Genomic DNA, 27,072 nt, shown 5'->3' with positions numbered 1-27,072 from the left:
CCTGAGATATGACATTGAGTAATGACCAGAAAAGTGTTTTTGCAGAACTTGAGCTATGACCACCAAAAACTAATCAGTTCATTGTTGAGATCAAGTGGACATTTGAATGAAATTTGAAGAAATTTCCTTGAGGTGTTCATGAGATATCATATTCACAAGGATGGTACGTGTGTACATACATACATACGGACAGACAACCCAAAAACACAGTGCCTTCAGCCACAGCTATCGCTGGCACAGAGGCATAAAAATATGGAGCTGGGGGAGGGGGATAATATTCTGATTAAAAACTCACATTTTCCAAGATTAAAGTAATGCATTTACGATATAAAACCTTGGATATTGTCTGAGCTGTAAAGTTATACATTCTCTGTTATAGCAGTTTTTTTTTTGTTTTTCAATTGTCAAGGAATTGCTTCACTTTGCAAGGTTGGCTCGACCTTGTCACGCCACTGACTCCACCATGGTCGCATTTTGTTAAGATGAAACACCTGTACGTTGTATCACATTAAACCCAAGAATGTATTTCTTCAGGTAAGATATTTATTGGTATTTATTAGGTTTACATTTACCTCTACCCTCTTTCTGCTTGTTACCTTCCCAGAACTTCTCATAGGTGTGTGAGCCCCCAGGTAATTTTTTGCCTAAATACCTGGGGGAAGGAAAACAGGCTGAGGGAAGTTTGTGCATAACACAGAAAATTTCAATTTACTATTACAGTTGTCTTAGCATGAGTCTTACAATATACCCGTCAATTAACAAATATCTTGTTACTGAGTCATAAATCAGTGCACATTTGTGCATTTACAGGTGACCAAACCTGAGGTGGAATAGCCAAGCATCCCCTGCTGTGAAACACCAGACTCAAGCCAACTGCAATACATCAATAAGTCAGTTCAGTAAAATACCATGGGTTTATTTAACCTGTGTACTAATGTATGCAAATCTGTGCATCAATAAGCCATTTTCGTCTAGTAATACTATTTACTATTAACTAGTAATCTTGTCACAACAACCCGTTGTTACACCAATACAACTTTAATTTGTGTTTTTATATACTTTATTTATTCCCAAGCCTGTTTTCATATATACAGCTTATTTGAAAAAATTAATAAAGAAAAATATAAAAGCTATAAACAACCAATACATCCACAGTATAGAAATGAGAGTGAAAAAATGAATTCATTAATACATTATTAAAAAAAAGAAAAGAAAAAGTTGAAGAGATGTGGGCTGACTTATTGTAAAAATTAGTAACTAATAGGTTCTAGTCGATATATATACTATACACATTTTTACACATTAAATACAATAACTTGTCTCTGTATACTAGCATGTACATACACTGACACATATACACCCACAGATATACCTGCATGTATGTGCTTTGGGTTAGATATGTGACCTTAACCCCAGACAAATAAGGATTTTTTTAGCACAAATGTTAAGAATCCCAGAGAATATGCATGTCTCTTATAATAAATTTGTGAGTTTTCTCAACAAACAAAGTGGCTCAGGCAGAGCCACAAACACTATTCTAGCCAATCAGCAACAGGGGGTCCTGGTACTAGTGCACAGGACAGAGAAAAGGTCATGAGTGTATAAAGAGAGAGTGAGGTAGACTATCACACACTATCACAGACATGATTAGGAATTTAAAAGTCCAGTGTTTAAGACTCAGTGACATCGAGTTTAAAAAGGTAACAGAACACATCACTGATGAGTGGTTGAAGCAAAAATGTGAAAACATGAATGGTCCTAACTAAAGCCAGTGTTTGGTTTGTCTGCTGGGCTACTGGAGAACAACATGGAAGAGGGAAGAGGACCCGCTCCTGATATAAATATATAAATGGCTCATTCTAAGGTAATGAAGCACAACAATGTTTAGTTTCAGGTGATTATACACTAATTTGGGGCGGCAGTAGCTCAGTCCATAGGGACTTGGGTTGGGAACCGGAGGGTCACCTGTTCAAGTCCCCGTCCGGACCAAAAATGTGGAGCGTGGACTGGTAGCTGGAGAGGTGCCAGTTCACCTCCTGGGCACTGCCGAGGTGCCCCTGAGCAAGGCACCGAACCCCCCAACTGCTCGGAGCGCCTGTCATGGGCAGCCCACTCTGACATCTCTCCATTTAGTGCATGTATAGGTCCAGTTTGTGCATGTGTGTGTTCGGACCTGTGTGTAATTGACAACAGAGTGTAAAATTGAATTTCCCCTTGGGGATTAATAAAGTATATAAAATTAAAATTAAATTAAATTAAATTAAAAAAAAAAATTAAATCATGGTTATGAATATTATATCCCCCTAAATCCTACACACTGGACCTGTAAGCAAGTAAAGCCTCTCAGAGGAATGAGTGCCTCTGACTTCTAGAGTGTGAGGTGCATTTTTCTGGAAACCAGTCTTCTTCAGTAAAACATTTAATAAGGGAAGCTGAATAAGTGGAAGAACGAAGCGGTAGTGAAAGCAGCAGAAATTTATCAAAATATGAATCTTTTTTATATAGTCTGTGTGAACACCTTATTTTCTTATTTTGAAAAGCAGAGGTAGTCACGGGTGTCCTTGGTAGAAAAAATGCCCTCAAATGAATAATAAGAGAAAAGTCTAATCAAACACTTCAATCATAAGATCAGGAGTAAACAAATAATGTTTTATTTATTTATTCAATCTTGAGGCTACATTAATCAAATATTAGACAACTTGTGTGCAGAACTGAAATAGTGTAAAGAGTATATGGCTGTCAACTCTCAGTTTTCCAGTCATACCCAATTCATGCAATTTAAAGACTGTTCAGGGGCCCCAGTATGCAGAAATATTTATTTAAATATTTTTACAACTCATTTTGATACAGCAGCTCTTCAACATACACATAAACAGTATGTATGTTTCTGGAGTAACCAGCCCCCTATAGTGAGTACCAAAAATACCAAAAATGGACCTTGGACTTATTTTTTGGACTTTTATTTGAAATGCAGTGCACAACATGTGACATTAACACATTAACACAGTAATTGACTTTTTCAATGTTTGTCTCTGCCTTTTTCCTTCTTGTCTGTATTATATAATACAAATACATAAATAAAAATACACCTCAAAAAAGAAAAGTGCTTGAAATCTACAAAATAATAATAATAAATACACACAATAGGAGTTATAATGTTAATGGGCATCCAGTCAGTTAGCTAGTCAGTAGCACCTTGGCTTTAATATTAACACATGCACATGACACAACAGCTAGCTTCTCTCATTCCAATTCAAACAGAGGACAGTGGTACTGACCACCTGTAACGTTTCCTAGCTAGAAAAAACGTCAGCTAACTCCTACCTAACAACATAAACAGTGACCTACGATTAAGTGCAGCAAAAATGAGGACTGGTAATGATAATAATGTGTTGGTATTGAGTGGTAGAAGTTAAGAAATGTGCCACATATCCTGGTTTAAGTCAGGTACTTACACCACTACTGCATATCACCCACTCTGGAAGGCAGTGCCTTGCTCTGTTTTACTGGTTACTGGTGGATTACTGACACTACTTCCACACTGTGCTGCCCATAAAGCTAGCACACTAGAGACTTATGGTGGCTGAGCTTTGCCAAGTGTGACTGAGCAGCAAACATTTGCAGGCCAAACGGCTAACTTAACATTTAGTGCTCCACTACATTGAAGGGGGATAAAAAAAATGTAATCTGTCAGCTCCTCGACACTTTCCAAATATTATTGGACTGAAGGATCAAAAACTGATAGTGAAACGACTCATGTCGCAGAGGTTGTGGCACTCAGCTTTTTCAGTGTTTCACTTGAGTGTGGATTTGTTTTTTGTGTCATTGGTTTGTTGTTAATACACATCGATCTCTCATTGTCATGTAGCGGGAAGCAGCATGGAGTGAGGAGCCAGAAGCTGCAGCAGCTGCTGAATCAGCTTCAATTATGGAAACAGGTAACAGTAATTTTGTGTGTTTTTTTATGTTTAAGAAAGTCATTGAGTCAAAATATTCCAAATATCTTCAATGCTCTCCATGCATTTTACATTTTCTGTACTGCTCTAGTTTGGATCAGCACATACGTGAGTTCTTGAGTTATTGGTTTGTCCACGTACTTCAACTTGATTTCATGATTTTGTAGATGGCAGCCAAGATGACCTGCAGATGGGGGAGCTAGAAGCCATAGGAGGAGTAGCAGCCGAGTCAGAATCTGGCATGGGACCCAGTAAGTTGTTGCAGCCTGAGCCATGCTAGCTAGCTCACCCCCACAGTATTTCATTCACTGCAAAAGTGGGTGGCCATAAGGAGAAGCTCATGCTCAAGTCTAATGCTGTTATTAATTTGGATGTTAATTTCACTGACACTGTCTCTTTTACTCTCTCCAGTAGCTTTCTGGTGGAAGGAGTGAGGCAGCAACAAGGGGAGCAGGTGCCGGAAGATGCATACAGTTCTCGCAAGATATTTTACCTTTTTTATTAAGAGGCATTCATCTGTGGATATGTAAAGCAATTAAATTATATTTCTCTAAAATCCTGAAATCTCACACTATTAATATATGGGCTATTCTGACCTCCTTTGACTTTATGCTATAGTAATAAGGTGTTTTAGTGTGGTACATATGCATGTATGCAACTGAGCTCTTATAAACTAAAACTAACTAAAATCTGCATCCTGGTGTATTGTCACAGGAACTGTGGCTTTGCATTCATTATAAAACGGCCACAGATGAGTATCCATTGAGAGTATGCAACAAAATTAAGATTACCTTTACAAATTTAGCTAACTAATGATCTGTCTCATTGAGTTTTTGAGTGTTTCAGTACAAAATCAGATGACATTAGATGATCTGTTTCACTGAGTTTTGGAGTGCTTGATTGGTAATAGTCAGTCATATTGCCCTATTTGTAATAATCCTTGATTTTCCCCCAACTCTTAAAATTGTCTGGGCTAAGGCCCGGATGTCCTCAAATGCTGGCAACGCCCCTGTTGAGAACCATGTGTGGACAACTCATACTTTGAATTTCATATAGAGCCCCTTTAAACTGTATTTCTGCTAAGAAAAACACGAATCCCTGAATCCATCTGACACACTTTATTTATATCTCTCTTGTGGTTGTTCTTTAACACGAAAACAGGTTTGAGCTCAGCTGCCTTCACCGAGGCGTTCCACATGTTGGTCCACGCAGCAGAGCCTCTGAGTGACAGCCCAGACGGACCCGCCTCCATCCCACCAAAACCGACCAATGAGGCCGCAGAGCGGGGACGAGCCTTCAGCAGCAGCCTCTTATTTCTCACTACAGTAACCCTGTAACACACACTGGCAGTCATGTGACGGTCATATAGTACAACTCAGTCGGCGCACAGTCCAGTCTGAACGGTGCTGCTGCACTGCATGGCGAGTCTCAAGGGCAAAACCTGCTCTGGCAACACACTGCCACGTCGGATGCTACAGATAAAAACAATCCTCCTTGCGCATTTTGATTTGGGATTATATTTGCTTTGATTCAACAAGGTAAGACCGGAGGTTTGTTTTATGTAATAGTGGGCTAGGGGGTGCAGGGTGCGCGTGTGTCTGCTCGGTGCCATATGCTGCAGGCTGGACGAAAACATGTTTACGTTGAGAGCGGAGACGCGCGCCTACTCATGCGTTATGCAGCGCGGGAGGGGACAGGAAAACACGGCGCACAGTCAGATGTTGTGGACTGTTTATATTGGAGGGCGAACAGCACAATGTAAATGAATGTGTTTTGGTTTGCAGCTACGCGTGTGACGGGATTTCTAAGTTCTCTGATCCACCTTGCCTGCAAAATCTACTGGTGCCGAACAGTTAATGGATAATTGTAATTATTGTTATTGTGCTTTTAAAAATATCACGTTTTGTGGACATTGTAATGAGAAACGTAAGACCCCGACTGTGTAAGAATGTGTAATTCAGTAATAAGAACAGTGCTTTCCTCTCTGTGAACATGTGAAATGAATCAAAATGTGCCCGCAGGAGGCGACACGAACACCAGCCTGCACTCTGTAATGATAACTCTGATGACCAATGTATACAATGTTCGTCATTCGAACTTCAGAGGCGGCGATGTGACGGATTTGCTGCCCTTTAAGTGTACCGTAAACAAGCAGAGCTGGTGATTTACACACACTGCTCCCGGCTGCCTCATGCGGTGTCGTCTTATAATTTTTTTTTTTTTCTTCTTCCTCTGGCCGGGTTTACTGTCGGTCAGTCAGACCGTGTAGGGGCCCCTGGACAGGGAGGGCGGGTGGGGGTGGATTTTGTCGAGAGTAGGGTGAGAATGATTTTCAGTTCACATATGATGATGTAGGCTATCTTCTTACATTTAAAGTGCAGTGTGTAGGATTTAGGGGGACATATTGGCAGAAATGGAATAATAAATAGGTTCTCTTTGGTGTAGAATGTGATGAAAAACAGAAGTGGGCGCAGCTCCAAAAATCTTAGACTGTGTAGAGGTGCACGGTTGTGGCGAGAATCTGCAAACAATTAGAATACCAGCACTCAGAAAATTTCACTTATTTAAAATGGGCAAACATGTAGGGATGCACAATAATATAAGCACGTCATCGGTATCAGCAGATAATGGCTTTAAAGGGAATCAATCAACAAAAGTATTTCATTTCATGTCTCCATCTGCTGGTGGGCCATCATGATAGGAGTATGCACGCATAACATGATGTTAGTCCCACTAAAGAAGAGACTTGATGATCACCAAACTTAGGTGGGCAAAAAGTGGATTGATATTGGTATTGTTTATCGGCCAAATGAGTTGTTATGTATCATCAGATATCTGCAAAAAATCCAATATCGCACATCTCTACAAAAATGCATAGAAACAGATGTGTTTCCGTTAAAGAGCCATCATCAGTGTACGCAGACCAACAGCATATCATACTGCCAGCATGTTTGTTTTAAGTGTAGAGTGACCTGATAATAAGAATAGTGCTTTTGTTACCTTACAATAAGCCGTTGATACCTACATGGGCAACAGGTCCACATTTATGGAGATCGCCATATTGCACTACCATGTTTCTACAGTAGCCCATAAAGGACAAACCAAACACTGGTTCCACATAGGGACATTCCAACACGTTCTCATCCGAAGTCCTTACATATCGCACCTCTGTCAGTGGCCTTTCATGTCTATGTATTACGCACTAGGTATCCTCCTGTGTCTGCTGGTGATGTTCCTGGATGCCACAACCAGTGCAGGAACGTTAACAAAAGCGTTGCCAAAGTTACACTGGTTTGTAAAGTGAAACTGCGTTATTCAGCGTTTATACCAGTTTTCATCCCCTGGTATGTCTGTTATGGAGAGGAAGAGATCTCTGTGGATAATTCAGCTCCCAGTAAAAATCTCCTGAATGTTTGATTCTTAAGAAAAATAATGAACACACATTAGCAGGGGGTGGACAAGCTGACATGCCAAACAGTGTTGGAGATACACTGATTTGTAACTTGAAACTGCTTTATTCAGTGTTTATACTGGTTTAAATCACCGGGTCCATTTGTTTCGGAGACCTCTGTGGATAATTCAGCTCCTGGTAAAAACCTCCTGAGCAATAAACACTCAAGAAATGCTCACTGGGAGGAGTATTAGATGGTTGCAATTTGCAATTCCCTGCTAGACATCACTAAATCTTCCCCTTTTTAGTCTTTTGAAATTTAGCAGTGTGCATGTGTGGGATTAAGATTAACATACTTCTTACTGTCTCTCTTTATTTCTGTTTAGACAAAGTCAATCTTGGCTGGAGACCTTGGATTGTAGGACTGTTTCTCCCCCACTTACTTTTTCCACCCCGAGGGAGTACACCAGGTGTTTCACTATCTCACTGCAGTGGGAAGTGTGGCCTTGGTGACCTGGGTTTGTTTGGCCCAGCATTCCCAGTAGCACAAGGAATAATTATCTCACAAATCCTCCTAAATACAGACTCCGAGTCCAACAGGAGACAGCCATTTGGCACTGTCCAGGGATGGTAGATAACTCCCCAGTAAGTGAGGGGACTTGTCTTCCTTACAGTGGCTCTCCACAGGCCTACCAGCTGTCTGACATGGTGACAGACCTGAGTTCCTACCAGGTGATGCCGTCGCCTTTTTCTGAGGACGACCTGAGCGAGTCATCCAGCCCTCGGTCCTGTTCCAGCCCAGACTCCCAGGTGCTCAGCTCCAGTTACGGCAGCAACTCTAGTGCTGAGAGCCAGGACAGCATCCTGGATCATTTGCTGTCCAAGGCCTCCTTAGGTGGTGCCAACAGTGTGCTGGCAGGCTCTGTGGCACCTATACCCTTATCCACTTTTTTCTGGGAATCACGGAGAGATGAGCCCTCAAAACGCGAGACTGTAAAGGAGGAAAATTTTGACTTCCTAACATGGTCCAATGTGGAGACAGAGGAACAACTTGGAGGGTCTTTTCAGCCCACACTGGAAGAGATTGAGGAATTTCTGGAGGAGAATATGGACGTGGTAACGATGAAGCAGGAGATCAGAGAGGGTTGTGCGGAGATGGGAGTGGGATTGGAGGAAGCTCTTGGTCTAGAAGTTGGTTTGGAGTGGTGCAGGGACACCTCCCCTGAGCCTAAGCTGGAGCCAGAGGCAAAGTATTCAGACCAAACTGTCCCCACTGCTAGCACTGCTGGCCTGGCCACTGCTGCCTCCAGTGAGACCAAAACTACATCAGTTAACCCCGCACATGAATCCAGCACAGGGGCCAAGAAGGCATCAGCCAACAAACCCTCACCAGCAGACAGTAGCACAAACAGCAGTGGAATGCCGGTTATCCTACAGATTCAGCCCCTTCACATCAAGCAGGAGCCAACAGTAGCACCTCTCACCTCAGTAGCCCAGCCCCCGCCGCCTGCCTCAGCCTCAGACATCAAAATTGCACAGCTACTGGTCAACATCCAAGGCCAGACCTTTGCCCTGGTGCCCCACATCCTGCCCTCCCCCAGCCTTAATATCTCCTCCAAGTTTGTACGCATTGCCCCTGTCCCCATTGCAGCCAAGCCTCACGGGCTTGGGGATAACTCAGCCAGCCAGGGATCAGGGATTCTTGTTGGAGGTCAAAAGTTCCAGAAGAACCCAGTGGCGGATCTTATCAAAATGCACAAATGCACTTTTCCTGGCTGCACCAAGATGTACACCAAGAGCAGCCATCTGAAGGCCCACCTGAGGAGGCACACGGGGGAAAAGCCTTTCGCCTGCAATTGGCAGGGCTGTGGATGGAGGTGGGTACTGGTGAGGGAAGTGTGAACTAACTGAATGAATGATTGTATTGCTTTGTGCATTGGAACATACAGGCTGCTGGATGACAACATCAAGCATTCAGCTCACAGATACAATCATCTCTGCCCCTTCATAATGACTAGAATTGAACACTGAAGCTTTTTATGTTTATGCGTTTGTTATCTCACCAGGTTAGACTCTTATTTATGACTGGTTATGTAAAGCCGGTTTAAAGGTTTATCTGCAGGACTGGGCAAAAACAGCAGACTTCAGTGTGCATCAGCTTGATTTAAAATGGCTTAACGCCCATTTGTTAGTGTAGCCAGTTTAGAGGCTGCAGTAATTATATGCCAGTGGGGCATGTGTATGTGCTGTGCATAGTGTCATGTTGCTTAATGGAACCAATGCTGGTGCAAATTTTAACTGACACTTGAACTGATCTGTTGCTCTGAGGGTCATGTAGTAGCACTGGTGAGGGGACCTCAAGGGTCTTGAGAGTCAGACCCATCCCTCACCCTCCCAAAGCTCCAAGCAACTAAAAATTTAGAGACCATATAACCATATGAATGTCATTATTCTTAATAGGGTTCATTACCATGCAAGCAAGGCTTTACTGGTTCTCTGTTTGTGGAGCAAGAAGCAACGAGACAGGACGCTCACAGTTATCCAAGGATCCGTAATAGAAAAGCAGAGCACAACCAATCAGAGTGTTTTCTTTTCACTGAGCCCTGGAGCTGAAGAGATCTTAAAGTGTTGCAGCCTCAGAAGTGTTAAATGGAATGATGTGATGCAGATGCAATATAAACAGGTTTGCTTGCACTGTCATACTTGGTGTCAGGCAGTGAGATATCTGTGCAAGAATAGCTGGGTGTTTTTTGTTATTGGGGGGGGGGGGTTAAACTAAATCTGGGACGGAGCATGTGGGCTGCAGTCACATGGGCACAACATGGGCACTTCATGGTGAGACTCGACAGCTGTGCAGTTGCTGGGGCAGTATGAGTGTGTGTGTGTGTGTGTGTGTGCGTGTGTGTGTATTTGTGTATGCTTAGTATAAAGCAGCAAGATCTAATTTGGAACCTGCTATGTAATGGAGAGAACTCAGGCGTCTCCATCAGTGAGGCAATTTCTTTGCTCAATAAAGTAAGGTTCTTTTTTACATTCACCAGTCTGAAAGTGTGTGTGTGTGTGTGTGTATGTGTGTGTGTGTGTGTGTGTGTGTGTGTGTGTGTGTGTGTGTGTGTGTGTGTGTGTGTGATGGAGTGTGAATTAAGCCCAGAGTTGCCAGAGTTGAGTTGGCTGTTTTCCTGAGGACATCAGGTCAGCCAGTGAGACTCAAATTGGTAAAATGTGTGCAGTGTTTCACTTCCTCAGCCATGTTCTCTTAAACCACTGGACTGGACAAACAAACAGGATTGTGTAAGCTGTCCTGTCACCAGAATAAAATGTTCATTTGCATGTTTCATACGTATCACACCAACGTTTCTAAAGTTTCCGAAAAAAATGCTCTTTGTTGCAGCTCAGCAATACTGCACGTTTATGACCAAAATGCAAATAAACAACCTAGCTAACAATAAAAAAAATGGATAACAATATGTGCTAATTTGCTTTCAGTAACATGTTGTACTTATATTATCATATAAATCATAATCAATAAAAAGATTTACAAATGAACTTCTTCAGAAGAATAAACAATAATATATATGACATTGTAAAATGATAATAAAATGTACAAATTCATTTTGAACTAGGGATGCAACAAATTTGAAATTCTGGGCTGATACTGATGTTTAGAATAACAATTTGACCAACTGCCGATACTGATGTTTTTAAATTGGTGTTTCTTTTTTTGTTTTGTTTTTACTTGTTATTTATTGAACATACTTCAAGAATCAGCAGCTCCTCTCATTTTGCAGGCTTATACTCATTATTTCATTGCTATTCATAGACTGGCTTGGTTATAATTGTCGGTCAGGAAAATGCGGCCCAGGGCGCGCTCTTGTGTGCTCACCTGTGTGTGTGTGCGTTTGCATGCGTGTGTGTGTGTGTGTGTGTGTGTGTGTGTGCGTGTAAATAAAAAAAAAATATAAAAAATAACATAAGGCTATTTAGTTTGTTTAATAAAAGGACAAGGTACGGGGCGGGGTGCCCCCCTAATATAATGGTAGGGGAAACACTAGACATCAACAGTGAAACCGAAATGATCCCACACCAGAGATTTGTATAAGCTGGTGCTACTTCAAACTTATGTCTCTCAACTCCTACGCTTGGCTTTGCCATGGCTCTCTATGTTTGTTTTTTCTGCTTCTTTTAGTGTGAGGCAAACGTCACTTTCCGCGGCTCCAGTCACAACAGTGTGAGGGGTGAGTGGGCGGAGCCACAACAGTAATTGGACATTAACTCGCAGGGAGGGCTTTTGTGCAGCAGGCTGACTCGGCCGTTATCTTTATACATCCATGGACTCGGCCTGTGGATAGGCACACACACACACACACACACACACACACACACACACACACACACACACAGTGGCCATCAATGCAAAATTAATTGCAAAACTGAAAACCCGCGGTCCATGAGGGCGTATTGATCAGTGCAGGGTCAGACGGTTCAATATTTTACCGAGGACCGTTTTCCCTAGTAAATATGAACTGTTACTTTTTAAGCACCCAAAACTTTACAATATTACTCTCTGTGTAGAGTAATAAGTTACTTATTACACTGCTTTTGTATTACTGTGACCATAATGAGCTCAGAAGAACTAATGTTCATTTTAAATGGATAAGTGTCATATTGTTTCACAGCAGGTAATCAAAGCACAGAAGCATTACAAATCCAGTGCTGCGCAGGTCTGGCCCATTCATGTATTCACATACAGTGGTTACCACTTTGTATTAAAATCCCCTGCTTGTATTAATAATAGCCTGATGAAGAAGAACCATTTAAAAGCCTAGACCCCCCTAAATAAATGAAAAGCCCTGGACACAGTGACGGTAAGGCAGAGGATCAAAGTCTGTAAATTATGAGATATGGATAAATATTTGTGGGCCTATGACATGAAACACAATAAACAAATATTGAGGTTAGCACAACAAACAGAATGGCATGCTGATTAGTCATTATGACGAGCGCAAATTAATACATCAGAGGTGGAAGACCCACCTGCAGGTTCCTGGTGTGCTGTGGTCAGCTACAACAGAACCAGAGAGAGACTTATGCATAAGAACGGGACTGTGTGCCGGCGTTGCTCTGCAGTTTTAGGTGATGTGAATGGAAACACATCTAACATATACTAACATCACCCAGATGTGCCAATCACCAGGACGAGGAAAAAAACAAACCGGAAGCCAGCTCCTTTTCCCTGCTGCTTTCTAGCAGCATTAAGACGCAAAAGCAGTATGGGATACATTGTAGACATTACTGGTGTATAAATGGAAACATACTGAACATGATAACGCACAGTCCAGCATATGTCCAGATGTGTCGATAACCGGGACCCTTCTATAATGTAGTCTGTAATGACATAATGACACAGTAACCTTCAGAGGGATATTCTTTTTGGTGGCGCACTGGCAGAAGTTGAATGGTGTGGGTCTGTGTGGATAAATGAAAAATAAAAACCATAAACATTTTATTTCAGGTGGTAACGCATTATGTAACATTGTAAATGTAATAATATTACCCGAAATGCTGTTGGTAACAAGTTATATTACTTTGTTACTGCTATAATATTATATATCACTGTAACGTGTTTTGTAACAAGTTACAAAAGTTACAAAGTTACAAAAAACACTGGTCATGATCAAAATGTCAGGCTCACTGATTGATGACTGACAGCCATCAGCGATGGATGATGGCAACGTCTATCAGCCAAACCCTATGCCTGGTGATTCAGATCTGCTCAAGAAAGTAATGTTTTTTTCCTTGGCCCATGCAGCACCCTTTAACCAAGTTTCATAAAACTAGTAAAAACCAGTAAAAACCAGTAGTTTTTCTTTAACACAACTGGCAAACAGACAAACTGAACCAAAAACATAACCTCCTTAGTGGAGGTAATTAGGAAAAATATGAATCTTAGTACTAGCCCTCAGTACTAAAACCTGTCAGTCAGTGTGTGTGTGTGCCATGTGCTTTGCATGTGTGCATTGATGTATGCATATGGTATGCTTACATTTACTTGTAAGAACACGTTAGTCAAAACTACCCCAGACAGTGAGCCGTTTGTTATTTACATTCTACCTGCCACAGCCTGCACAGATCAGTTTTTGAGGAGCCTCTTCTTTGAATATTCAAACATTTTTTAAACTTGGATGCAGGTACTGAGTGATCAATAATATCCCTTAAAAGCTTTATAGTTGTTCCATATAGCACCAACCTGGCAACCCCCCATCAGCCATGCACTGTACTTGTAATGCTGTGTGCATCCTGATACATGAGGGGAGCTGCAGAAATTTGTGCAGTAGTAATGCAGGCTGTGTGTTCCCACTAACAAAGGGCTCTTGTCTACTCACAAAAGGCAGGATGTAGTTTGGATGGAAGTGTGTGTGAGAACCCAGTGTGTGTGTGTGTGTGTGTGTGTGTGTGTGTGGGTGGATGTGTGTGTAACCTGCTGTATGCAGTGGGGTAAATGAGGGGGCCGGCCATAGGAAAAAACGTTGGGAAACTGTGAAAAAGCAAGCAAATAGATGAGGAGCAGAGAGTATCTGAGATACTTTTTTTAAAAGAAAAGACAGGAGGAAAAAGTGGTGGTGGCAGAGGGGGTTAAGAGAGGCTGATAGAGGGGGAGAAAAGGGCCTGTTTCAGTTTTGCACACAATCACTTGAAGGGAGCAGCAGTGAGGAAGTGGAGCTAACAAAGACAAAGTGTTGAATAGTTACCATGACTGTGGGCTAGGAACGTCCAGGCTGCCACGCTGCATGAAAGAGAAGAGAGGGATCAGTTGAGGTTCCTCACACAGACTGAGAGGAACAGAGAGGGATTGGCTGGATGGAACGATGCACTGAGCATGGTACTGTATATTTAAAGCATACAGTGCAGAGAGCCTCCTTTAGGTAGACCAGTCTCCCAAAAAGTCTGATTTCACATGTTTGGTAGAGTGTTTTGCTGGTCAGCTTTGCTCTTCATATTGTGGGAACATAGACACTAGAACCATTCTCATGTCCCCAGAGCTGTAGATCAGTGGCTCCGTTGCTCCATGCTAACACTAAATGCTATGTTAAATACTATAAGGACTCTAGCATCACAAATGTAAAGGAACTGGTGGGTACAATTAGTGTCTTTTCATTATATAGCATGAAAATTTATACACTTTAAAACTAAATTATGATTAACTTAGGACAACCATGACTGGATTTAACCTGTGAGGCGACCTTGAGGCAAAAACTCTCAAGCCTCCATTAACTCCTAGGACCTACCGCCTATGCATTCATTTTGGAATATGCACCATGCATGCAGGATAAACTAATATAAGTAGGGCCTTAGTTAGGGCTGAGGGTAGGATTGCAAATAATATGAGATTTTTACAGTACGATAATGTCTCAGAAACTATCGTAGTTTCACGGTATCATGGTATTACAGAAATTATATTATCGTCAGTCAGAATGACCCGTAAAGGAATGAAAATGGAAGGGTTATTCAGGGGTGCAAACTCATCATGGGTGAAAAAGGTGACAAACATACAAACTTCCTAGGGGAGTTGACAAACAAATTTTTGTTGTCAACTGATTTGATAGATGCAATCCTGATCCCTGCATCCTAACGGATTTTTGGGGCGCCTGCTGGAGATGGATAGGGCCTAAAACGTTACATACAAATACCACACAGAGAGAGACAATGGTGGTATAGTGGGGGTCTGGGGGTCCTCCCCCAGACAATTTTGGATGTGTTAGATGTGATTTCCTGCATTCTAGTGGGTTTAGGGGTAGCATTCTGGAGATACGCAATACCTACATTCCTTCAAAGCCACCCTGACTTGCAGGGCCTTCACAAGTGAACCTGCATTCAGCTCAGGCAAGTCCTAGTTTCTGGTTTTAACTAGTTCAGTCACTCTATGTGGCATATAGCCTATTACTTTATAGACACAAGACCCATTTTGGATTTAAAGCAAAATTCATGGTTGAAATGGTTGAATATATTTTGATTAAGACCTAACTAAAACATTATTTTGGGAATAATACTATATTTTGTGTATTATTGTAGTCTAAAGAGCATTTCATGATATATTTCTAGACTATCCAAGTCTAAGAGTGCCTAGACCTAGGCCATTTCATTTCATTTTTGATGTTTACAAAGCTCTCCAAATGCCTTTTTGACATAGCTGTGGAAATGAATCGCAAAGTCACTTTTTTTCTCAGCCAGTTATAATCTCTTCTCACCTGTGAAGACCCTGCATGATCATCCTTCCAGATCTCTGGTCCACTGTCTCCTCCCTGACCCTGCTCTTTCTATTGTGGCAATAAAGATTAAAAAAATATGTGGAAAGCAAAATTTTGAAATAGATTTAGGAATAGTAGTAGTGAAATTGCTGTGGAAATTAATCTCAGTCACTTTTATGCTATAGATATTTTCTCTCAGCCAGTTATAATCTCTCCTCACCTGTGAAGACCCTGCATGATCATCCCTGCTGGCCTCTGGTCCACTGTCTCCTCCCTGACCCTGCTCTTTCAGTCAAGCGTCTCTCAGTTCACTTGAAAAGTCACGTCCTCCCCGGTGCATGAAACAGCCTGTAATCAGCTGACTGTGAGACTAGAGCTGCCCAATCAAAGCGCAATTGTGGATTTCACAACAATCAAAGAGTAGTTGTACACAGAAACATTTGGCTGCACTCCATTTCATTCAACCGGTACGCTGGTCAGGCGGAGTCTGCCCCTCTCCTCTCCTCTCCCCTCTCTGAAGTCTGGCTGCAAACTTCAACTCCGCCCACTCGGTGCGCTGGCTGTTTGAAACTAATATAAAATACTCAGCTGCCAGCCTTTTTTCCAGCTTTCGTTGCTGGCGTGAGAATTGGTTGGGCAGAGTGAGACCGTGAGATGCAAGGTGAATGCGTGTGTCACACGCCAGATGCGTGAGAGTTGGCAACCCTGTTACACTACACCATTAGTGGAGCTCGATTAGCTACAATAATGGATTAATTCCCCCGGCGTCCCACAACGCTGCAGTGAAGCTGTGCTAACTAGTACAACTAGCTAATGCTACTAACTTTACTACGAGGCTACAAACGTTAGCACATTAGCACTAACGTCTTTTAGCTAGTTAACAGATACCATGGCAAGCTAAAACGATTTTGAAGCTACACCACTGGTTGGCGTGAGTGATGACATAAATGTTGGTGTTTCCCCATTGTCCATTGCTCTTTCGAAATGAATAGGTGCTGACAGGTCTGTATTACATCCTCAGGGGGACATTTGTTCACAGCCATACTGTTTATGACTTCATTCATCTCAAATCGATTGCACGCTCCGATAGTGGCCCATGGCTACACAACCTCCACCAGTCAGAGGAGAGTTGTATTAAATGATCAGTGGGAACAGCTCCAGAGAGAGTAGCTTCCCTCTGAAATGCAATGAACTTGGAGCTTGTGGGGCCCCTGGGGGCTGGGGCACCAGGACAGTTGGTTATCCAGCCTTGAGCACATCAGATACAGCTACATCGTTTTCAGGGGCATCGTTTAAGCCGGATTTATACTGCTGCGTGTAATCGACGTTGTACCTACAGCGTAGAGCCTACGCTGTAGCCTGACAGGCACCTCTCCAGAAATGTAACTACACCTCACTGTGAGACAGACCCCCTGTCTGTGTTTGTAAGCAGAAAACCATTTCCCTCAGCAGAGGTGAAGCTTTTATTTACTTTTATTTGACAGATAAGAAACAATAAATTGTGAAGACAAAAAAGCCCCCACAAAATTGCATCTTAAGTCTTGTGTGTGATTTATCCTGGCTTCATATGAGTAGAGGAAATCTCCGTTAGTTGCTAGGCTAATTTATACAATGTAAAATGCCATAGGCTTGTGCTGATAATGTTAGCATGTTGCAATTGTTTGGAAACAATATAATATAACTATATAGTACTATAGTTTAGTATAAGACAGTTGGATGGAGCCAATTTCTGTACTTGTGTTTCAAATTGTCACTGTTGTTTTGAATCAATTAAACTTTACAGTACTTCATAGAAACCTCACCAGTGTTTTGGAGGTGTAACTGCAGAGTGACACAGACACACCACAAGTATAGATCCACTGCCACTGCAAATCCTGGCATCTTCTTCTTAATCAGTGTGACGACTTTTATGACTCGACTGTCTTCTCCCGAGTTGGCTGGTTAGCTGGCAGCTAGACTGTCATTCAGCTGCTAGCGTTAGCAGCTAACATTAGCAGTCCACCTCAGTGCCCGGTCCTTGCTGCTTCTCCAGTCTCCACACCTACATTAGCTTCTACCTTCAGCTCATTCTTCGTGAGTACAACTACGGCACTCAGCCCTCCACACCCGCCATGCTTATGGTCATCCTGTTATGGCTGGCACTCTGGTCAACAAGCCCTTGGCTACTGGCTATCAACTCCCGGCTCAATGTTACATCATCCCAGGTTTCCCAACGCACCTTTTCAAAACTGCCTACAACCTCTAAAATCAGTGCATTTTGCCCTTTCTGCATAATTTCCTGCTCTACTTCCCTATGGATTTTTTAATGCTGTTGTTCTCTGTAAAGCATCTTTGAGTATGCTGAAAAGCACTATATAAATCCAATGTATTATTATTATTATTTATTTATTATAAATGCTCATAACAGAAATAAATAAAATTGATTGATTGATTAAACAGTGTAGGCCACACAGGTATAAATCCGTCTTTAGTCAGCAAAACTTACTCACTCTCCCTCCATGAAGGGATATTTAGATTTAAAGCTCCATGTGATTATAACAAAGTGGTGGCATCGAAGGAAAGATGCTCATATTCACAAATGCACACAGTTAACACTGTAGAGCACACAAAGAGAACAAAATAATAAGAATGGATGGATGGTTTGTTTTTAACAGCATTACCAGTTTAAAGGCAGCATTACCATCAGGGTTTGGCATCTGGCATGGTTTGTTGGTAGTGATATAAAACACATCATCCTTTGTGGCACTGCAATTTTGCACCATGTGGTGTAACACAGGTCAAAAAGTGGTATTTCTGAGAAGTCTTAGTTACAGGATAGAGCCATTCACTTAGCAACTTTATATTATTTACATGTCTAATTACCATAAAAGCCCAGTATAATGGTGAATATTCTGGCTTCCTAGTGAGCATGATATTTTAGAGGCCAGGCCATGTTACTTAGCTCTGTCAGGCTGACTGTTGGAGGAATGAAGCTGGTGACTCCCTGGGGTGTTTCTGGGTGTAACACACACAAAGAGAGAACCTTACTGGATGCAGTGCACCCCTCTCTTTCAAGGTCAAAAGAAGAGGTCTGCACAGTATGGACTGATTTTTATTCTTGCCTGCCTCTACAGATGTGCCAACACAATCCAACACTGCTTTTATCTTGAAAATCAGTCAGAACTGGAGCCTTCTTGGATTTTTTTTTAATTGTTATTCAAACGTTTAACTAAAAGCACCTTCAGCTGATATAAAATGAAAACAAATTCTTTTAAAAGAAAGACAGCTGCTTGAAGTTGTTTCCGTTGGGACTAAAATGGATTTTAAAAAACATAATAGATTTCGTCTGTTTCTCTGAGTCTTTGTCATTTGGCATAGCAACAGATCCAAACCAGATGCTGGAACAACAGGCTCCAGAGTGGCAGTGATGGTGTTACTGTTCACACAATAAGACCATCTATACAAACTATGTAAAGCAGTTTGGAGATCAGATTTGGATGCACACAGTTTACTGGGAGACAGTGCATTATATGAAACATTTGTTTAAACTATTAGCTTCTTAATGTTCATGTGTAAAATTTCATCCCACATCCACCCTGCAGTAATAATGCTGACTGCCCATTCCTCAGCACACTAAATATGTCCTGTGCATGCAACATGTGTTAGTTCCCATGGGATCCTAATGGACCAATTGTCCTCTGGTTAGAAGATGGAACAGGACAGTGAGTCAAAACCTCTGTAAATAACTGCAGCATATACTCAAGTCACTGTGTAGACTTCATCAGCTTGTTTCATTCTTCACTCTTGAGTATGGGGTAGGTGTTTTGGGTGTTATTTGAATGGTTTTATTGGCAGCTTCTTCCTGTTTAAACTGCTGTCAGATGTTGCATGTTGCAACTTAATCATGTCTATTACTGCAGCGTTACTTTAGCTCATAGCTGTGAGCTTGATGTATCTACGTATGACACAGTTTTTTACTGTGGCTCCTTATGTTTTGCTGCTTAATTGCAGGGTGTGATTGTATGGAGTCCTCATCCTGTCAGGTCAGCAGCGCAGCATCTGGGATGCAGAGGCTGGCAGGGAACAGTCCGTTTCACAGAACTAGGTTGCTTGGAAGAAGCCGCGTAGCTGTCATTGCTGTGGCTGCAGCCACGTAGTGTATGCCTTGAATGCTAACCCTGCTGTGATGTTTAACTCGTTGAAATGAGTTACAGGCAAATGAGCTGTAGCATCAACGTGTGAAGCATTCCTGCTTATGACACATAATTATGCTGTGGAGCTCGGTGAGAGAACTTCTGGCCTTGGCGTTTGTACATGTTGAGAAAAACAGGGTTGCTTGACCTAAATACAGACCAACAGCACAAGGGTGAAAAGATCAAGGTTTTCATCTGTGATTGCATCATTCACTGGAGACTCTTGGCCAAGTTTGATACTGTTGAATATCCTTAGAAAACATAGAGAAGTTTACTCTGAAGGTAAATGTTTTTGTCAATGTTTGTTCAGAGGAGCCAAAAGAATAGTTTCCTCATGAACAGAACAGTTTCTGGTTGTGTTGTATGCAACTGGTTTGACACATGGAGTAGGATGATCTTTGTCAGAGGACACACAAACCACTAAAGTAGGACTTCTCTTATCAATCACTGTCAGGGTTTTTTCCTAAGGTGGAGGTGGTACTACCCTGATCCTGTGTGCACATGTGCATGAATATCGAGCCTTCAACTGGCTCAGGAAAACACATTTTATGATGTTTAAAACTGTACATTTTAATAACATTGTAGGCCTACATGTAAAAGCCCAACTAGGAACAAGAACTGAAAATTAGCAAAAGCTATAAATTCTCTATGCAACACATGAGTCTCATACTCTGTACTGGAACTATGTTAAATTGCATTGTATCTATCAAAAAAAAAAAAAATTATAAGTAACGTATTTTAGGAGTTCTAATAATTGTATGATTGGGGAAAAAAAAAAATAAAAATAAACTGTGGCCAAAGTGTTACATGGAGAGTCGGTGGTGTCTATAATCAATCAATCTATAATGTGAGATCATGGATATTAAATGTTCATCTGCGATTTTCTGTGGTCCAAGTAATATTTGTTTGTAGGGATGAACGATATTGTTTTTTTTGCCAATATCTGATACGCTGATATAACAACTCATGTGACTGATAACCAACACCAATATCGATATTTCTATTTTTGTCCCCACCTAATTTAAGTGATCATCAAGTCTCTTCTGTAGCAGAGATCATCAAGTCTCTTCTGTAGCAGAATTAACATCATATACATGCACACCAGCAGATGGAGACATGAAATAGAATGCTTTTCAATGTATGTAATATTAATTTAATGTGCAAAATAAGAAAAAGCTGATAGTTCATTTGATTTGCTAAACACTTTTAATAACATCAGTTTTTTTGTTTGGGTTTATGTTATCAGGTCATTCCAAATCAAAAATTTAAAGTGAAGTCACGAGTCATTGTTGTAACCTAGTTGCCAGGAAAAATGTTGGCATTGTACATTTCTGCAAACCACAGATACTTTACATTTGCATGTTACTATGTGTTTTAGAAGAGCTGTGGTTAATGTGAGGTTAGGTTTAGGCACAGAAAAAGTTTTGTTTTGGCTTAAAATTCCTGCTTTCGTGGCACTGTTATGGCAGGAAACACAGCGATGTGTCTTGACAAAACAACTGCTTTTTGTGGCAACCAGTTTTGTTGTTTGTTTGTCTCAGACAGTGGTCTACAGTGGTCTGCAGCTTTGCAGTCGTCTCGCCTCAGTATCATAATATCCACCATCCCCTCCACCCCCCAGTGACAGTTAGCTCATGTACATCAGTTTATAAATGCTGATAAGATATTTGCAGAAATGTGCAATGCCAACATTTTTCTGGTGAATGAGCTGATTGTTCTTTAAGTCAAAGTTGCAAGTCTTTTATGATTTTGTCAAGTTGAGCCCAAAGTCATCAGAATTGTGACACAAGTGACACAAGTCCACATCTCTGACTACATTTGTCTTTTCATGTTTTAGGTTTTCCCGGTCAGACGAGCTGTCTCGACACCGGCGTTCCCATTCAGGTGTCAAGCCCTACCAGTGTCCAGTCTGTGAGAAGAAGTTCGCCCGCAGTGACCACCTGTCAAAACACATCAAAGTCCATCGTTTTCCACGAAACAGCCGGACAGTTCGCTCAGCAAACTGACGCCCCCATTCAGATCACTGGCAATGCTGGGATCACATAGCAGACATAGGTTGCAGGAGCATGGGGTGCGAACGTGAACGTACAGGTGTGTGCCCAAATGTTTGCACCATCGTACAGTCAGTTTGAATATGTGAGCAGAAGCATGCCTTGCTTTTTGTTTCAGCTGTCTGTGATTGTTCTAATTTATTGTAAAAAAGTAAACCAACAAAGTGACCATCCTGTCTGTCATCAGCTAAAGGTTGTTGTTGCTGTTGGTGCTTTGGTATGTTGTACTCCTTATGTTTGTTCTGTCCTTATCACCTGCCTCAGCAGAAGATAAGATAAGCTTATTTTCATTCAGCCTGGATTATGTGATAGCTTTGCTAATAGTCTTGCGTATCCATTCTACCCGGATCAAAACAATTGCCTTTTATCTTCTTGAAAGCTGCCAATGTCTCGGACATTCCTCATCTTATGCAATGTTTGGGAAGCCAGAGGAAGTTCATTTGGATTCTCATTAGCTACTACTGGAGTAGTTACTCTGCGCGGGTCCACAGAGTTTTCTCCTGTGAGGTTTTTCTGATAGCTTTGTCCTAGTTTTTGCTGCCTTGCTGTTCATTGACAGTATGGTTGAAGAATACCTTTATTATTCAACTTGGGGTTGATGCACAGAGAGAGACTGGAGAAATTTCACGGTAAACTACCAGGGCTCCTCTTATATTTAACAGCAACTTTATAAACCTGCTGGGTCCTGAGGACAGGAACAGCAGAGCACCACAAGAAGTGCAAATGTGAAATGCAACTAAAAGGTGAAGCGTACAGCCATTGTTCAGTTGGCCTTGATCAGTGTTACATGATCTGTTTTATGAAGCTAATTCATGTGTATCTACTTGCTGGTCTTCTATTTGTATTGCTTTTCTGGCCTTACCGTACCACAAAATCCTTAGTGGAGAGCCAAGTGGTTTGGAAGGTTAGGCCTTACAGTGATCCATATTTTAGTGGGGTGTGAAAGTGACAGTTCGGATTTTTTGAAGTGGGGTTGTATGGGGTACTTATCCATAGTGTATGACATACAGTAGATGTCAGTCAATGTACTGCTGTGGAGAGGTCAGCAACAAAATATATTTTAGCCACCAAAAAAAAAAATCCCACCTAAAAATCAATATCAGATTAAATGTATGCTATATTGAGAGAAGGGATGCACAATTTGGGATTTTTTTTTTTGGCATTATCTGATATGCTGATGTGCAGTGACTGATAATCAATACCAATATCGATACATCCACTTTTTTCCCCCATCTAATTTTAGTGACCTTAAAGTGTCTAATGTAGTGGAATTCACATCATATTATGTATGCATACTCTCCCGATGATGAATCCATTCGGATGACCCACCAGCAGATGGAGACATGAAATAGAATGCTTTTCAATGTATGTTATATTGATTCACTGTGCAAAATGAGAAAAAGCATGTTGGCTGATGCTGATAGGTCATTTAAAAGCTGATATGGGCTGATACCGGTGACATGCCGATACTAACATGCATCCCTGATTGAGAGTATTTTCACAAATTTACCTTGATGTCAGACAGTGATTTCCAACAGGGAAATTAAGCCGTTTTGTTGCTCTCTTCAAAGCCAGACACCATTGAGGAAAACAGTGATTTAACATCACTGAACACAGGAGCTGCTGGTTTTATTTATTTTTATAGCATTAACTGATGCTGAATTTTTAAGATGGGACTTTTTTTAGGAGGTTAAAATGCGTTTTTTTGCCCGCCCCACGGTACATTGCTTAGTTTCCGTTGCAGTACTACTGCCTGCTTCTCAAAACTGAGGCCATGCCAACAGTCATCTAATGTAGATAATACACTGATTATGGATAAGTACTCCATACAACCCTGCTTCAAAAAAACACAAACTATCCCTTTCAGTGACGGTTAAGGAGGTGTCATAATATGGCCCATGTCAGTCAGTTCATACCCACAGAACTGAATGTCTCAGTCTGCTATTACTATTTGAACAATTATTTTGCTGACGACTTGACACAAACTCTGCCTCAACTCTGCTTTATCTGTTACTGAAGACACCCTGACAGCCTTTGACCTCAGCCGGCAGTAACGTTACTTTGAGGTGACATCAGCGGACACACTACACACCATGGTGCTGAACTACCAGGACAACGAGCTTCTGGGAAATGTAGTCACAACATCCCTTTTGAGGCCATGATACACTTTGTTATTGCTCTCAAACATTGTCTGCTGTGTGTATCATGCCCCGCTGTGAATATGTAGGGGTGTGATGATGCCGTCCATGCCTAATTCATGTATGTAAACAGACAACAAGCAGGGGTACACAACATTGTACATCATTCCTTTCATTCAATTTTTGAATTTTTAATGCTTGTGTGAACACAGGTGTTTTATTGCATCCTATGAATGTATGTAAATATGCAGGAGTGTACATCGCTGCATCCAGGAAACACACAGAGACTATTCTGATACCATATCTTAAAACAAATCAGTGGTTGTGAAGATTTCTTGTGTAAACCCTAAATGTGTACATAACGTAACGTTTCAGTACATATGAATATATTATATTTTTTCTTTATTCTATCCAAGATGCATTTACAAATAAAACTGAAAAGAAACAAACATGTCTGCATTGTCTTTAATATGTTGTGCATTACCCTTGAACAACAAACGGAGGTTTCGAGGGTCAATCCCTGATCCAGCCACACCTATTTCATCGTATTTGAGTAAGTGTATTAGTCTCTACTTGCTCCAGAGGCAACACAACAAGCTCAGTGTATCACACACAATACAGCCAAATGTTACCTTGGACTCAGCAATGATCTGATTGGTTTCTGGTGGTCAAAGATCAAGGTCAGTGTGACCTCACGAAACCTCTTCCTGGCAGTAACTCAAGAATTCATTCACACTAATGTTTAATAGGATATAATGATGAAGTGATGATATTTTACACCCAAGAGGTCAAATGTTAACGTCACTGTGACATGATATTGTTCTGAAAAAACACTTTTCTGGTCATTACTCACTGTCATATCTCAGGAACAGAAGGGGAGACATTTGGTTAGATACTTAACTGATGACACTAATCTTGGGTGCCCACCTGGAAACTGTGCTGTGTAGATCAGGGGTGTCAAACTCAAATTTAAGTCATGGGCCATATACAGCCCAATTTGATGTCAGGATAGCAGTAAACCATGATTGTTTGAGGGCCAATCAGAAAAGCCAATTAGATGACACAAAATGTGCAAAACAATGTCTCTACACGCTGCTAAAATAGCTTCTTTGGTCTGGTAGTTTTGACAAACTGTAGCTCACATTGAAAATTCACTGTCACAATTTAGAATAAAGAGGCTGAAAAGAAATTGGTGGCTGAACGACGAGAGCACCCTTATGTGGTAGTATTCAATTTAAAATCCTTGCTTGTCCCCGACTCTGGCTACTTAAAGTAGAGATCATAACTTAATTGCGCATGGGGATACTTTTATATAGCAGTGGTGATAATCATTTAGCAGCAAATTGATTTCAAAGAAACACTGCCACAATATACATATATAAATATATATATATATATATTTATTTATTTATTTTTTTTCTCAGAGAACTGCGTTCTGGTCAGGGTGGAAAAGCCTCTGAATCAATATTAGTTGTGCAAAGTCACGCAGTCAGCCGGACTGGACCCTTTGGTGGGCTGTATGTATGTTTGGGTGTTTGACACCCCTGGTATAGATCCTCTGTGCTGCTGAGGGGAAGATGTGTGTTAAGCACCCAGGTTTTCACAGTCATAGATGTAAACTGTTAGAGAAACTTGGGTAGTTTGCGGAGGCATACAATGAAAATTAGTTTGGTACTTTTTAAAGGTCATATGTATAGCTGTTTCATCAAAACGAATATTTTTTCAAAAATAATACATCCACAGAACGTCGAGAAAGAATTAAAGTCTATATTTACTATATATATATAGTAAATATAGACTTTAATTCTACACCTTTCTTGTTGTAATATATAATATTTTGTCTCAGGGAGGCCCCCAGGGTTGCACTGCTCTGAATAATGGCCTAAAAGCTGTTTCCTCTAAGTAAATTGTGATGATCAAATTGTTTAAATGTGTATCTATTTGTTTATAAGTACACACATATATATATATATATATATATATATATATATATATATATATATATATGGGTCAATGACGTGATGCTACTTTTTTTGTGTTCATATGGTTTAGTCAAATTTAAAAGGGTTAAAATTTGAAAATAAATGTATGATTAACTTACAAATTTTAATTTTGTGTGGATCCAGTATAAAATTTCTGCTTTTAATTCATTTTGAGAGAATATATTAGAGGATAATGGCAAAAGTGTCTAAATGGTGTAACCATAAAAACTTCTCAATAAAACACCATATCAACTAGTTTGGCATGATCTTTAAGTTATTACTTTTTTATATTCAATAAAGGTAATGGAATACAATTGTTCTAAATATGAAATTTAATTTGGGAAATCCTGAAAGTCAAGTAAACTATATTAAGTGTCAAGTGGTGTAACCACCATTTAAGAGGCCGTTTTGTTAATATTGTAAAGAAGGCCATGTGACAGGAAATGGTATTACCGAGAAGGACCTCTGATGATCACAACTGCTGCATGACAAGGTTAGTATCTCTTAAAATTACCAATAAATTGACGTTTTTAGACTCTGGTCAGGTTTGGTAAGTTTACATGTCAAATGGTATGACCCTAGAAAAACATTAATAATTCATAAAAATCATTAAAATGAACATTTACTTTAAAAATTATGTTTGAAATATTGAGACTAAGGCCATGTGCTTACACAGGTGTCCATGGTAATGCCTGTCAAATTTGATTTTAAAATGAGATGTCAGATGGTGTAACCGGTTACACCATTTGACTCCTATTAAAGGGCCAGTGTGTAATATTTGGCCTGGTTTATTATCAAATCTGAATCTGAATCTGAATATTCTACACATTAATATGTTTATATAAGTGTACAATTGCTATAAAATAAAGTTCGTTTGGTTTTCGTAGCCTTATAATTATGCTTTTATATATATATATATAGCAAGGGCCTTGCTTTAGAGAGGTTGCCATCTTGCGCCGCCATGTATGTAAGGCAGACCGAGCGGAAAATCCAGCCAGCCAGAGAACGCGTTTCGCGTGTATAAATGAACCAACGAAGACAGCGGAAGGAAGGAAGAAGGAGGAGGAAACAGCAGAGAGTGTTAGTAGTTCGTCGATAGAGAGTAGTGAAAAGTTTTTTTAGTTATAAAGTTTGCA

General features: G+C 40.8%; 1 protein-coding gene across 1 annotated transcript; it reads left to right on the top strand.

Annotated features, from left to right (window-relative positions):
• Positions 1 to 5,306: 5,306 nt before the first annotated feature.
• klf15 (Kruppel-like factor 15) lies at positions 5,307 to 24,397 on the top strand. Its single transcript, XM_050036939.1, has 3 exons — positions 5,307 to 5,494; positions 7,734 to 9,224; positions 21,603 to 24,397. The coding sequence occupies exons 2-3, from the start codon at positions 7,975 to 7,977 to the stop codon at positions 21,769 to 21,771; spliced, it is 1,419 nt and encodes a 472-aa protein (XP_049892896.1). The 5' UTR covers positions 5,307 to 5,494; positions 7,734 to 7,974; the 3' UTR covers positions 21,772 to 24,397.
• The last annotated feature ends 2,675 nt before the right edge of the window (positions 24,398 to 27,072 follow it).

Source organism: Epinephelus moara, chromosome 24, assembly GCF_006386435.1.
Source record: "Epinephelus moara isolate mb chromosome 24, YSFRI_EMoa_1.0, whole genome shotgun sequence".
Lineage (NCBI taxonomy): Eukaryota > Metazoa > Chordata > Actinopteri > Perciformes > Serranidae > Epinephelus > Epinephelus moara.
Note: the sequence above shows the minus strand (reverse complement) of the source record. Positions and strands in the feature narration are given on the sequence as shown.

What these genes read in the sequence shown, in the direction of transcription:
- klf15 (XM_050036939.1), top strand. Translation starts at nt 7,975, where the DNA reads ATGGTAGATAACTCCCCAGTAAGTGAGGGGACTTGTCTTCCTTACAGT. An exon ending in TGGCAGGGCTGTGGATGGAG is followed by an intron (nt 9,225 to 21,602) that starts GTGGGTACTGGT and finishes TTCATGTTTTAG; the next exon opens with GTTTTCCCGGTCAGACGAGC.